The sequence below is a fragment of the Dryobates pubescens genome, chromosome 8, assembly GCF_014839835.1.
Source record: "Dryobates pubescens isolate bDryPub1 chromosome 8, bDryPub1.pri, whole genome shotgun sequence".
NCBI lineage: Eukaryota > Metazoa > Chordata > Aves > Piciformes > Picidae > Dryobates > Dryobates pubescens.
This window is the reverse complement of record NC_071619.1, coordinates 15,975,538-15,990,710: the sequence shown is the minus strand read 5'-3', so window position 1 is coordinate 15,990,710 and position 15,173 is coordinate 15,975,538. Positions and strand designations below refer to the sequence as shown.

The 15,173-nt window shown below is 38.6% G+C and overlaps 1 protein-coding gene across 3 annotated transcripts in view; it reads right to left on the bottom strand.

Annotated features, from left to right (window-relative positions):
- Positions 1-1,315: 1,315 nt before the first annotated feature.
- The window catches only part of PANK1 (pantothenate kinase 1), a 31,693-nt gene continuing 17,835 nt past the window's right edge, over positions 1,316-15,173 (bottom strand). The window contains exons 3-7 of one of the 3 annotated variants that reach the window (XM_054163389.1): positions 9,641-9,894; positions 7,903-8,079; positions 7,332-7,455; positions 2,510-2,635; positions 1,316-1,885 (exon numbers count right to left, since the gene is read on the bottom strand). In XM_054163389.1, the coding sequence (XP_054019364.1) occupies positions 1,826-1,885; positions 2,510-2,635; positions 7,332-7,455; positions 7,903-8,079; positions 9,641-9,894 (741 nt within the window). In that variant the 3' untranslated portion in view covers positions 1,316-1,825. The remainder of the gene's footprint in view (positions 1,886-2,509; positions 2,636-7,331; positions 7,456-7,902; positions 8,080-9,640; positions 9,895-15,173) is intronic. The other 2 variants (XM_009897728.2, XM_054163390.1) reach the window with 2 other exon arrangements.

Sequence of the window (15,173 nt, the reverse complement as noted above, 5' to 3'; positions counted from 1 at the left end):
TTAGGAGGAAGCTCTTCCCCATGAGGGTGGTGAGACACTAGAATAGGTTGCCCAGGGAGGTGATGGAAGCCCAGTCCCTGGAGGTTTTTAAGGCCAGGCTGGATGTGGCTCTGAGCAACCTGATCTAGAGTGAGGTGTCCCTGCCTATGGCAGGAGGGTTGGAACCAGATGATCCTTGAGGTTCCTTCCAGCCCTGACAATTCTGTGATTCTAAGCTTCAAATACCAAAGCAATGTAAAGAAGAGCGGAAAAAAAACCCCAAACTCCAAAAGTCAAACTCCAGAGAATTACTATAGAAATAACTAGTCATGTGTGCTACAAACCAGTGTTACATATTATCCATCATTGATTTCAATAAATAATTCCACAGATACATTAAAACTGTCAAAACAGTAGTGGTCTTTATTTCCATCAGTCGAGTTAACACTTCAGTTTTAATATTAATTTATTTCCACAATTGGGAGATACAGAAATAAATGACTACTCAAAAGGTGAAATAAACCCCCTTCCAAAAATATACTGGAGAATACAAGTGTCTGAATTTTACACCGCTCCTCTGATGAGCTCTTCACATTATGTGACATCACATACAGATTTTAAAGTCAGAATAATTTATGGACTGGTTTTCATGTGAGCCTTCGTGGTGTCCAAGAAAAGCAAGCTTATGTGTGGCTATGCAGCAATCTAAGTACATAGATTTCAAAGGGGTCTCAATTCAACTGGAAAACAATTAAATCTAGAGCAGTCCACAAATCAAAACAAGGTTAGGAAATACTGTATTGGAATAAACACTCAAATTTTAAGTGTCCTGAGGAGAAAATTATCTTCAGCTGAAAACCAGAGAAAACATTAGGCAGTGTTTGTCTAGTTTTAGAAGCAGAGCTTTGCATAATGCAATTATCAGTTGGTTTTGACTACGGTCAAGTTAAAAGTTTCAGACTACAGAAGAGTCTTCAAATAAATGAAAACAACCTCCTCCCTCTGTCATCTAATGCCAAGTATGTACCACACACACAACATCTGTAGTACACAATTCCTCAAATAGATCAGAGATTTTCAACATCAAGTCAGGAACTGAAATGTTAGTTCACGTCTTCTTTTGACTTTTTAATACGGAGGAGAATTAGTCCTACAAAATCAGTTAGCAGTCTGATCCTGCTGCAATCGTGACTACTGAAAACTTAACCCCCTTGCCAGGTTTTCTGGCAGTCTTGCCATGTAGTCACAGAAATCTTGCAAATTTACATTGTTTTCTGAAGGGGCTGAGGGGTGTTAAATAAAAAAAAAAAAAAAAGGAAAAAAGTGTCCCATCTAATGAGGAAAGGCAAAAAAACCAAAACATGATCAGTAACTCATTTCACATTAAAACGCATCAGCTTCGTAGTTTCATTTGAAACCAAGAACAAATCATGAAACGTCATGAAAATAAGATTAAAAAAAATCTCCTAGAGTGATTACTAAATGAAGTTCAAATTACCACACTAATCAGTAAACCCCAGAAGAAAAGCAGATGCCTCATCTTGCAGGTCTGACATTAAACAGTATCTACTTTTAAAATAAATTCATAAAATCTGTGTTTGGCCACTTTGCACATTTTTTTTTTTCCCCCTAAAAAATACAGTGTACAGAAAAAAATCTCATTATTCCCAGTATGAATTCTGAAGTATAAGCTCAAAACCCAGAAGTTAAAGATCAGCTAAAAGGTCTTTAAATTATTTACAAATCCAGCAGGTAGAACTACCATAATGGCTTCATTTCCATCCTTGTAGTGGCTTTCACTCTTATCCAGCAGCATCTGCAGTAGGAATCTCTTCAGACAGCTTCATCACTGATCATCTGTCATTTTAAGCAATTCTAGAAGAGCCCCAACAGCTCCAAAATAACCCTTTAAACAAGGCAAAAGCAAAATCAATTATATTTCAGAATAAGATGCAAGCATAAGCATGCAGAGTCTTCAGTGCCGTTAAGCCAACTGAAAGACTTTTCTTATAAGATTGTCCCTGATGTACAAAGTAGTTGCTGTATCTGAATTAAGAGATTTAAAATGATCTTGATTAGGTCCAAGAGGAGCCCTTATACTGGAAGAAGTCTTACACAGTTCTCCAAAACCATTAAAAAAAAGAAGAAATTATAGAAACTGCTACAATGGTGTTGCATTGAAGCATCATTTCCATTATTAATACATCCATCTGACAGCCACCTCAAAACCATGCTTATTACCAAAACAAATTCTAGTTCAGGCTTATATAGCAAAATGATGTAAATGAATAGAAAGCAAAGCTAAGATGTGCAAAGTTTAGCAACAAGCATCACAAGACTAGTGATGAAACAAGGGAGTTAACAAGGGGAAGAGCATTCTTGAACCAATGTACAGTTATATTTATGCAGAACTTGCTTTGTGCTTTCATTTCAAAGCAATGGCATTGAAATTCTCCCTGTTGAGTTCACCAAATGAAGAACCACAAGATTTTGGTACTTACAAATGAAAGTTCAATACGTATTTCCTTACCTCATGTTCCAAAAACAGAGCTTTCAGCTGTCCCTTGGACCAATAATCCATAGCATATGCTAGTACCTTCATAGAAATCATATTAATTCTGAGGAAGTTGCCAACAAACACCACCTTGTCTATGTTCTGCAAAATTGAAAAGCAGACCAGGAAAAATTACATTTAGATATATAATTTTGCCTCCTTCAATAAGTACATTTCCCTCCACTGAAGTGTAATGAGAATTTTGGGTTACATTTGAATTCTCCAGACTGAAAAGTTAAAACCAGTAATTGCAGTTACAGACTGCTAAACAGAGATGTTGAAAGGGGAAGGAGAAAAAAGAGGAAATTTTCTTCCAAAGAAATTCATCATCTGTGCTATCAGTCTCAACATGTTCTAAACAGTCCCAAGACTTCCCCAGCATGAACAGCATTTTGCTGCTTGGCAGATTTGGGGGTTTTTGTGTTTTTGGTTTTTTTTTTGTGTGTGTGTGTTTTTTGTTCTTGGTCTTGTTTGCTGCTTTCTGGAGATTGGTTGGTTTTGCCTTTTTTTTTTCCCTTTTAATTGTGTATGATGTGGCTGCACTGAAGACATCTTCCCCACCCTCAGTTTGTTAAATGAAGCAACCCTAGAGATCACCGTGATTATTAAACCCGAGTGAGAACCTCTGAAGGGTACCTGAAAAGGATTATGTTAAGAGATGTAGAGATGGGAAAAAGCATCCTTCATTATCTAGACTGTGCTTCCATTTTCAAAAAGCAATTGAAATGCAGCCAACATGCCACGTGGCATGCATTGCATTCCTTTGTTTCAAAGTTCACTTGAACTCAATTTTCATACAGAACCTTAAGAATGTTGAACAGACAGCACTAGTGTCGGCGAGAAAGCCACACACTCCCCTTGCTTGCATGGTGCTTATTTCTGGTGCTTAAACAACACCCTGTGACTATCTTATCAAGCCTGGGTTTGCCCGTTGCATTTGCCTGCAATGCTTCTGCATTTGCATTTTGAATAGGTGTACCATATGATGTTCACCATACACCAGAAATGGTCTGGAGGATTCAGTAGGAGGTCAAATCCTGTAGACCTAGCTTTTACATGAGTCTTGAAGGAGCCTTAGTAAAGTATCTCCTAGTGTCCTCTGCTGAAAATTACCAGCAAAAATCTGCATAGAGGTAGAGGCACGAAGCATTACCTCTCTACATTCATACAGCTCTGTAAAGCCCAACATCTGGCTCTGCAGCAATTACTTCACTACAGACCACACTTCTATCATGTCTGGTACTGTGCACATGAAATACCACAGAGAATATCCTCACTTGAATACTCAACATGGAGAGTGCTGATATCCAGATGCAATAATTCATTCATCCAGTCTCTGATGACTGAGTTACGTGTCTGAATGTCCTCAAACCAAACACATTGACACAAACTTTATATAAGTAACTCAGGTTTATAGTCATCTATCCCTTTAGACTCTGCGGTTGCATCACCATGCATTCATACTCATTCTTAGGAACTTATATGGCTGAAAATAACAACTTCTCAAATTCCAAAGAGCTGCTATGAAACATGGCCAAGAGCACTCTGAATCCTCTGACAAAGCAGTTTTGTTGCTCAAGAGATTTCTGACGAAGGGGAGACAAATATGTAACTAATTTCCTGTAAATGCAATACCATTACATTGATCAGAATCTACATTTTAATACCATTTTCACAAAATTACTTTTTTGACTGCATATACACACAAAGCAACTGTTACCAGAAATTCAAGCAAGTAGTGCCTAGCACCAAGTACAAAAAAAGTCACTGAAAATATAGATACCAGTCACATCTGCTAGAACAGCAGTGTATATCAACATGCAAATGTCAAATCAGTTTTATTTTCCAATATTCCTTGCCTTAAAAATTATGTTAAGGTTGTATCCTGGATTTTTGAACTAAACCCACCAATTTTCAGGAGCTGAAAAGCACTGACTTTTAAGCTCTCTTAAACGCTCTTGAGGGAGTCTTGACAGTTTTAAATTGTTCACTACTGAAAGACAGAAGTCTTAAACTGATGAAGGAATGGTGATGAAATGCTCACTCAAGCTAACCAGACTGCAGCATCCTTCAAAAGGCATGCATTTTATTTTTGTACTTTGTGGGGGTCTTGCTAAATCATTCAACTACCCTGCAGTTGAAAGCTATACCATAGCTTCAATGTAGTATATACACAAATTTGCCAATATAATTGAGTTGAGGATTCTACATCCAAAATGTAATTATAAAGCCTCCACATTTTTGCAAGTAGCCTCATTCAGCTGCAGCTTACATGTTCTGCTAGTAAGAAAATCATAAACCAGGGAGATTGGTTTCTTGGATGCAGTTCTGCTGTGCCTACAACAGACTGTTTCAAACAACGTATAGAGAAATGGTTCCAGACTATGGAATTTATGTGCCCCACTGCCAATTCTGCGCAAGTAAACTTTGCTTTGAAGTTCTGCAGACAAAATATTTCATTTATTCTCCAGATTCATTTTTCCCCTGCACATATGCAAGTCATTTTCCACACAATATTAAAACTGCAATAATTGGGGAACAAAAAAAAAAACTGGGAAAAAAAAAGCACAAAAAGCCCCACACAATTAAAGGAAAAAACCAACAAACCACCAACTTATCAAATCTTGTGCTTCAGGGCACAAACTGATTTATTCAAAGAACCTGAAAGTGAGCTTCACCATAAACCTAATTTAATACACATGAACTCCACAAAAATATATTCAACTGATTAAGCTCTCATTTGGGCTTTTCATTGATCAAGCTTGGTGAGAATCAGAGCTGTACATCCCGAAGGCAATTTAGGTGTCAAGATGATTTAGAACAGGATTACTTCCCCCTACCAAGAGCAAGCCAGCTGGAGATTAGCTTACTTGCACTTTTTTTTTAATAGTATGTAAAGCTACTAAATAAAGTTTTCATTCTCTAAGGCTACAAAATAATTTAGCTCAAGTGCTGGAGAAATTCTGCTTTGACATTGTGAAATGAAGACTACTTTACACATCCATCTGCAATCCTCAGAAAAATCACATGGCTCATGTCCAGTTTAAGTAAGCCTGCCCACAAAACAAAGATGTTAGGAACTTTCACAGCAACTCAGAAGCATTAGTTTTATTAGTAGCCTGTTTCCTCTGAATGCATTGCATGTGGCTCCCTGTGGCAACTCTCCATGCTTTGATAGCCCTGTACAATGCTGCTTGAACTCCATGCCACAAGGCAACACTGTAAAGAAGCTGAAAGCAAAGAGAATACTGAAAGAGAATCATCTTGACTGAGAGTCAAATTGCCAAAACCCTGCTCCCCCAACAACGTCTGCAGCCACTTTTCACAATGAAAGGAGGTTATCAGTAGCATTTGATAAGGGCTTACACTATGACTTGGGCTGTTCAAGATATTTGGAAGTGCTCTAGAAGAGCACACTAGCAAGAAACACAACATTTATTGGTATAGAAAGTTGTTCAGGAGAGCAAGGATGAAAAATTAACAGCATAACAATACTGAAGAGACTTACATCCAGTGTCTGAGGAATAAAATGGCAGCTGAAGATTCAATTAAAAAAGTTAAATGACACAAATGGAAGGAAGAAGACAGAGAGCCTTCAGGATTCAGTATTCCAAATCAGCCACCACAACTCAAGACAGACAGAAGGTACTGTGGATGGTTTCTTAAAACTACAAACTCTTAGTAAAAGAACTTAGAACAAAATAATTATCAACATGTCATCACAGAAATTTATAGTGCAACCACAGTCAGAACACTGCATGAAGATCATTCGATCCCAAAATTCAAACCATAAAAAGATTAAGAAGGCAAAACTAAGCAGTGGAAAAGCGACACGGTGTCTTTTGTAGGAGAGGAAACTAAGGAATAGGAAATTTCTGTCTTGAAAAGACCAAAAGGGAGATTGGGTAACAGTTTATTAAAAAAGGAACAAACCAAAACCCACCCAAAGCACTAGTGACTTATTATTTTGCTATTTCTCCTAAAGCAAAAAGCTAGAAAGGACCCAATAAAATGAGATGGCAGACTGGTTTTGGTTTGGGTTTTTTTGGGGCTGTGTGAGTGTGCTCAAGAGAAGTGCCTAAATGTTTAGAATTATTTTTTTTAATGGTGTTTTATTGTTTGTCAATTCTTTTTTTAAACTGCTGGAAACTGGAAAGCTACATGAATGGAACGATCCATCCATAGTTACCCATGCCCAAAGGAAAGAAAGCAGCAAGCATCTGAGAGGAGTTTGAGGCAGTAAAATGGACTCCACCTTTTCTTCTTCCAGGCCCAATAGAATGGATCTCACATCTACCAAAACATTTAACACAATACACCATCTGAACTCATGCTATGGAAACAAGCCAAGCAAAACACTATTTAACAAAAAGAACCACAAATGCAAAACAAACAAACAAACAAAACAAAACAACCAAAAATTATCTGTCATGGCACAGTAAGATCCATTAGTAACTACAAGGTAATTGGAAGTATTAATTTGGATTACAAAGGCGCTAATGTCTGTATGTTACAGCATGAGAGCAATTGAACAGCTCTTGGCATCAACAGTTGAAGGAGATCTTTACAGTCCACTTTTCTTCACTCTCAACCAACTTGAAGTTCAAAGTACCCCAACACTTTGCATTAAAGCATACACAACACAAATCAGTAAAGTTTCATTTAATAAAAGTTTAATGTGGTGTCCTATTTACCAAGGCCAGTTCACAGCTAATATAGCAACAGCTTGCACTTTTGTACTCTGACAATCAATTCTGTTTATAAAGGTTTTAAGCTCATAGTAAATACGCTGTCTTACCTCATTCAATGCACACATGCGAGCAATAGAACCTATGTTGTTGGTGATGGTGACCAAAGTAGCTCTGGCCAAGTCCTCTTTACTGATGGAATCTCTCTTTTCTTTGCTCATCATATGACCAAAGCTGTGTGAGGAAGATTATTCCTTTTAATAGAAGTTATTTAGGAGTGCTAAAAGCCCTCAGAAATGTTATTATTTAGTAAGATTTGCTTGGATTTGATAGCCACTGGTTCGAGACAGATTTGAAATGTGAAAAGGCGTCTCACTGGAGAGGCAGATCAATGAGCAAAGACCCTTCTTCAAAAACTGTTATCTAAATGGAAGCAAGCTACATCAAGCATTGCTTATACCTGTTGTTGTGTTTGTTTTTTGGTTTTTTTTTTTAAATAAAATGAAAAAAAAAATAAAAATAGGCAAAGGGTAGTGAGAGATCCAAGGACAAACCAAACAACACATTCAGAGTGACATTTCCACAAGGACATAATGCACAGTCCAGGGATCACGCACTCATTTCGGCAACCAGAGTACGTTTCTCGAGGAACTCCTTAAGACCAGTTCAATTAACACATACCTTGAGGCTACAGCAGACCCTTGAAGGCCAAACCGCTCATAGTCTCCTCCATAAATATCTTTCACCAGCTTGTCCACATTGGTGCTGTCTCCTTTCGCGGCCATTTCTAGCGCTTCTTCAAATGTCTCGCAACCAGTCAGCAGACAGCACAGGCCCAGGAATGTTCCTCCTCCAAGACTGAAAAAGCACAGTTCCTTCAGACCAGTAGCTTGAATAAACTTTCACTGCAGCTCTTCAGACTCCCGTAAGCAACACTGTCTACACAGCTACCAACTGTTATCCTGTAACTCCTCCCTCAGAGAAGACAGACACCCTAAATTGAGTTTCTATTTAGCGTAAATAGCATCCTGTGTGGTTTTAACTGAACTACTCCAATCATCAATATTTAAATAGGAAAAATTACGCTAAGTAAACTGTTAGCTAAGAACAAGGTCCTGTCAAACACTGCAGATGTCAGTTTGCTATTTGGAGCACTCTAGTGAGTTTTCCTTGAGCAAGAATGATTAGCCAGCAGCTACAAAATAATAAGCAGCTGAGTATCTAAGCAGGGGACGCAGCCAAAATCAATCTTCTACCTTTGACCAGTGGCAGGAAACAGTCTGTTTGATTCCTGTTCAAAGCAAGGTTAGAATCAGCCCTGAAAGTCTCAGCCTTCCAAAGAACTGAGGGAGGAGCATGGGCTCGAGTACAATATCAACTGACTACATAAATTTATCAGTGAGTATTTGTGAATAATAGGTTTCTAACTAATTCATTAAGATTTTACTTTGGACTTCAGTCTTAACAGATGAACTTCAACTTACTAGCCTTCATGTCCTTCCTCATTCTTTCTTAACACTTGAGAAAGTTAGCCTATTTCCACTGATTGCAGTCACTGTAAACAAGAGTATCAGAAAGACACTACACTTGCCATTCACAAAAAAAACAAGCAGGGGAGGTCAGATAAGGAAACCACTCAGTACTCTTGGATTGTTAGGGCAAGTTTTTAAAGAACATCTTGTAGCACTGTAACATTCAGCATCTGAACGGCAGGAAGCTCTGCACACCAGCCACAAGGCAGTATTAATTTCATCACCTGTAACAAGTCAGTAACCCACTGCAGTCATGTTTTTCCTTTCAGTGGAAAGGGTCAGAAGCACATCTAAAGATATCATAAGGGCTATGCGTGAAAACAAACAGAATTACAAGTAAACCAATTCCTTTTCCCTTCAACTTGTGTTCATCTGTACTATACACAGAAATGTGGCTCATGGCTCATTGTGACAAAGATATACCCTAGATAAAGCAATGAAAGACACAGACAGTCATGTGCAGCAGGCAATGAGGAACCAAATGCAGCTCTGGAAGGGCCCCTGGAAAATCCAAGAAGCTTCTTTGGTGGTTGTTTTTGGAAGGGGGGCGGTTTTAGGTTTCTGTTTTGGTGGGGTTTTTTGGTTTGTTTTTAAGATTACATAAAATTACTTCACATGTACAAGGAAGAAGCAGATCTACTGGTATTTTTACTACTATTCTGGATGGACACATTTGTAACTACAGTTGACTGCATCAAAAATTTCCCAGATGCAGACCCTTTCTCTAAATGAATCTTATGATTCCAGCCTTGCTGCTGGTGAGCTTTTAAAAGCAATGGGAAGACAAGCACAATTCAGGGCTGTGTATGCTAGTCACACTGTCTGGTTCTATCCCTTTATTAAGGGGGAAAGAAAATAGAATTAAAAGAACGTGAAACTAAGTTTACCTCGATCCTGTAACTCTTTTATAGTTGTCCTTAGAATACACAGCTAGGATGCTGACCCCTGAGCCTATGTTAACCAGCAGCATAGGATATGGATTATCAAGGCAGTAAGGCTGTTTCTGGCACTGTTCAGGATCTGTAGGATTTTCAAAATAGTAGCACTCTGGCTGGCCATTGAAACCAACAGAATCAACATAAAGGAGGCCCTGGATCAAACAGTCCAATTCATCCAGTTTATGGAGTTGCAGATCCGCAATCTGCAAAAGAACAACAAGAAAGTAATAAACAAACATTTCCTAGTATAATATAACACTGAGAAGTACCAAAGGCTCTGCAGAAGCACTTTGATCACTTTAATAGTAACACATTATGCTACTTAAACAGCACAAAGATCTGGCTAACCACAAATCAAAAATAAAAAGTTCTTGCTATCTGCCAGACAGTGGGTACCTTCCAAGACAACGATGTGCTGCATAGTAATGTTGTTTAGTTCCTTTGCCCTTGAGACAATCTCTGCTCTGAAGGCAGGAAACACTTCTCCTCCCCCACCACTGTTGGGAAACAACCCATTTCTTTTCCCTCATCCCCATTCCATGAAGAGCTGCATTCTGCAGCTTTTGGACAGTTATCTTGACGCATGCCTGCACAGCAGCATTCCTTAGGATGCAAAGTGTTTTAACTCATCATCCAGTGACATTTCCCAGCAATTTAATGAAATATTCAATAGAAGCACTAAGATCAAGGAACTTCAGTTAAAGAACAAGATATTTAAAGCCTTACAAAATGGACATGTTTATGTTAATATGCATTACATATGCACTGGATTATGCTTAAGAGCTTTCCATTATTTCTTTTCCCCTGTATATGTCACCAATAATCCAAAAGAGCTGTTTCTTCAAATTACAGTGAGTACTTTCAAATGCCTCATAAATAATCAAGTATTCCCAGTGTTTGGTGAAAAACAATGTAAAAACCCAAACACTGTCAGACCTATGCTCCCAGCAAAATGTTCATGAAAATTTAACTATAAGAGAAGGTAGAAAAACAACTCTAAGAGCTTAAAAAGAACATCCCCTCTGAGATCTCACAGGTCACCCATGACTGTACTTGAACAAGTCTACTTGCCAAGAGGCCTGTTTAATACAGGTGGAAATCTCATCCCTTTGCCCTTGTATCCTATTTTGAGAATCTGTAGAAAGTCTTCTTTTCATATGACAATAGGTTTAGACTATATTAGGAAGAAAATAAATAATTGTAAAGTTGTTCATCCATTCCCTCAAATCATCTGCATCCTCACACGTGCAAAGGATGTCTCACCTAACTCAGCTTTCTAACAGAAAAAGCAACAGCTTATAAGGTACAAAAGAAGGTTATACAGTACAGAGTTGGTTCTCAAACACTTACATACAGGAGGATGCTTTTATAACAGCTAATGAAGAATATTTGTGAAAGTTAATCACCTCCTGCTTTTAATTCTGGAAGGTATAGTAAGCCAATATAAAAAGGAAAGCTATTTCTGCAGAACAGGCACGGCTAATACATTACATTCTTTTGAGTTATTTAAATCTCTCCCCTGAAGGTTTTTTTCTCTGCTTGCACATAGCTCTAACTTGCCTGAAGAAACAGCTATTCTACCCTTTGGTTTGCCTCTTTGTCCAGCTTGCTAGTGCTCAAATCCTGGAGCCATATAAAAGAAATAAGCCCAAAAGAATCAAATCAACAGTCTCAAAGACCTCAATATAGACTCAGTTATTCATAGGGCAATACAGGCACTTGGACATTATTTCTTCTTGCTTTAGTATTTCCTCCTGTAACATTTGTAATCCTTTCATAATTTTTTTCTTGGTTACCACATGGTTACACAATTACAATTGCAGAAATTCAGCATAAAAGACCTGAACCATGCAGCCAGCAAATAAAAAGGACAAACATGAATCAGAAGAAAACACTTTTAAAAGAAACATTACAAAAAAACTTGAGGCTCCTTTGGATTTCAGCAATTTCTTGTGATTAGGTTAAGAGGGAAAGCTGCAATTAAGAGATACACAACACAGGGCATTAATCAATTCTTCAAGCACTGTCTCACAACAGACATTGCATGGAGCCCACCAAGTCACTGCTTGTTAGATTTCTTTGGTTAAAATCCAACTAATCCTGCACACAGTTAGTCAAAATATGGAAAGATTCTATACTAACTACAGTCTCTCTCTAGGTTATGTGCTGTGCAGTCTCAATTTCCTCACCTTATTGTCTACATTTGATGCAGCATGACCAAACATAGACATAGTATGAAAAATCAATCATGTGAGGAACCAGAACTGTTATACAAAGACAAGTCATCAGCAGGTTTATGATCCCTACAAAAACCTCTAACCTCCCATAGGCCTAACACCCAGCCACAAGCTCCATTTGTCTCGTCCATGTTGCAGTTTTATAAATAGGAAAGCATTGATGACAGACCTTGCATGATAAAAGCAAGCAAGCAATACAAATCTAAGAAAACTCTTCTGGCATCAGTGCAAGAACAGACAAAAAAATCCTTGTTTCTACAAACTCTCCAGTCAACCCAACAATTTTGTAAGGACAGAAGAAACTAATCAAAGGTTCTTTTTCAAGCACTAAGCAAAAGAGGGGTTTATTAGGTCCAGCCCTCCACATATGAAAGACACACTAGAATTTCTTCGGCTTTTTATAGCTCTCTGCTATATTTAACAGATGATATAGTGTAAGCAGGAAAGCCCTGTTACTGCTTTCCTCCATGTATGATATTCATAGCAGACTGCAAAACTATTTTCCTGCATTGTTACAGCAGTTTGGTTTTAATTTTTGGAACGACCAAGGCTGGCATCAATATTCCACATCTATTCACCTTCATTCAAAGAACCACAAGCTCTGAAGCCACCAGACCTCCGAGGACCCAAACAGCCCAGTGAGCCACCAGTGCTTCTGAACACAAAGTAGGGCACAGTTGCAAGAAATGTAGGAACAGTCTCGTACAGGAAGTCAAGACAGAGCCAGAGTCACAACTCCCAGTCCCTTCCTCTGCATTTAGAGCTGCCTTTTCTCCATTCATTTCTTTGCTCACAGTGACTTAAGCAGCAAAACTGCATCATGAAAGACATGCCTGTAAACACTGTAACATGTGTAGGAAAACGTGTGTTTTCTGGTGCTGCCACTTGACCTACAACACTCCAGCGGTCTTCATCTTTTACTTGTTCAAACCTCTTCTTGCAGGAACTGAAGTTTATGTGCAAAAATGCAAACTGAAATTGGGAGCTGCATGTAGCAGCACATTGTAATTGAAGTTTTTCCCTACAACCTTTTTTCAAAGGGCATTTGCAGATGTTTTCCATCCCTTTAGAATTCCTAATGTGAAGGCAGATAGCATAATGGTCAACTTACCCTGTTTTACACTCCTGTAACTATACTCAGCATAGTGCCTCTCTAGAAGAGTTTTATCTCAAAGTTGTGCTATGAGAGGAAGAACTGCAGAACAAAGTAGTATACAGGACCCTGGAGGGAAAATTTACAATGGTTACAGGAAAACCATATGTACATTTTCTTAAAAAGAACAATTTTTATGCATTACAGCCAGTCTGTAGAAATTCCTCTTTATTTTAGACTGTTTCTTAAATACTGGGGAGGAAAACACTTTAGACTTCAATGAATGCTTCAGGACCATCAAAACAAGGGACTCAGGACTTCAAACACATTTACAAGCAGGTGCAACACAACAAGGAAGCAATGAACACTTCCAGGACAGTTCACACCTTAGCAACAAACTCACAAAACTCATCTGGTTTCAAGGGTACACAAGGTGTGCTGTGCCTGCAAACAGATGCCATTTTAAGGAGAATGAAAGCTCACCTCTTCTTGTACACTTGCAAGAAGTGCTGGAAAATGGTACTGCCTGTCCAAGTTTAGGGTGGACTTTTTTGTTTACTTTGTTGGGGTTTGTTTTTTAATAATATGGATGACGTAAAACAACATTTAGCTGTATCCAAGTATCAAACAATAAGAAAATAACATGGTACCAACTCGCTGCTGCTTTGAAGCATAGAAGCACATGTATCACATTTGTTTCTTTATGGCAAATATTTCCACCTCAGCACGGAAAACAGGAACAGCCCAGTTCTCTCCAAGTTAGCTGAGGGCATCCATGACACACATGCAGTGGAGCTGAAGCCTAATGGATCAACACTGGCATGCAGACAGCTTTTCAGTGAAGCTCCAACTCATGAAAGATTTCATCCAGTTTGAATCTTTACACTGTTACCAAGTTCTATCAAGCACAGGAATGTCCAGACCTAAATGCAGTTATGAGTTCTTCTGTCTCATGGAAATTCAATAAGAAATATGAATACTTTTTTCCTGAAAGAAACTGTTAGGAACATAACATCTTGCACATTTTTATATCAGCAGTTACAATTGCCTTATTTTCTATATCACTCTGGCTCTTATATGCCTTCTGGATCACTCCAGTTTTTCTTATAATAGTTTACAGTCTAGCTTTTCCTTTCAACTTTCCTAAAGACACACTTAAACTCCTTTGTATTTTGTCTTCACCTCAAACTGCAACCCTGCTTTGTTTTCAGCCCCAATGAAGCACTCCCCTCAGCTAAGTTCCACATCCTGAGGCTGAAAAATACCTACTTGCATTCAAAGGACAATCTAATTCAAGTAAAGAGTGAGCCCAGCATTAGCTGAGGCAGAGAAGATAGACTGCACCAGCTCTGGGGCAAAACAAAGCACTTGTCTGTGATCCTCTCTAGAGGATCTGCCCTCTTGCTCAGCTAGCTGTAAGGACCTCTTCCTTCTCTTGACAAGGAAAAGGTGCATGTTGCTTCCCCCCCTTTCTTCTGAAGAGTTTTAGCTTCTTGTGCTCGTGGTAACAGAAGGCATCATGATTACTTCACCCATTCTCTGGATGCCACTTTCAACTCCAGCCCAGTCTACACACTACAGGCCAGCACCTATGGCCTGAGCAACAGTGTCCAACCTCTTCAAGCAAGTGAGGTACAACAACATTTTTTAGTGTCTTACACTAATCTAGAGTTACACACCCTACTAATACTAAACCACAGGACAGCGAGTTCACTTGCTTTAAGGTAAATAGAGTCTATGGGTCATCCACAAAGTCAGTCCTTAGAATCAGCAAGTAACTGGCACAACAAAATCATTCTCCAACAGCCAAGTTTACTCTTAAAGCTTTTATTCCTTACAGATTATGGGGCAAGTCAAGGCCTGATTTTGTGTTGGTAACGTATTTCCTTCCTCCGCTGCCTCAAATGCTCTTCATTAAGTTATGGTTTTCAGTACAGGCTCTGCTTCCACTGAAGCCATCAGTAAAATTTCTACCAAGCTAAGTCAGGTTCTGTAAGTGCCTGTTCAGAAAAGGAACACAAATTCCACCACTGAGCCATTGCAATCAATGTGAATTTTGCAATGGAGCAGGAGGATTAAGCAACAGACTCATCCATGCCTTAAAACCACTGCTAACTGAAAATGAAGTCAAAGGGCCATAAAGATTAGACAT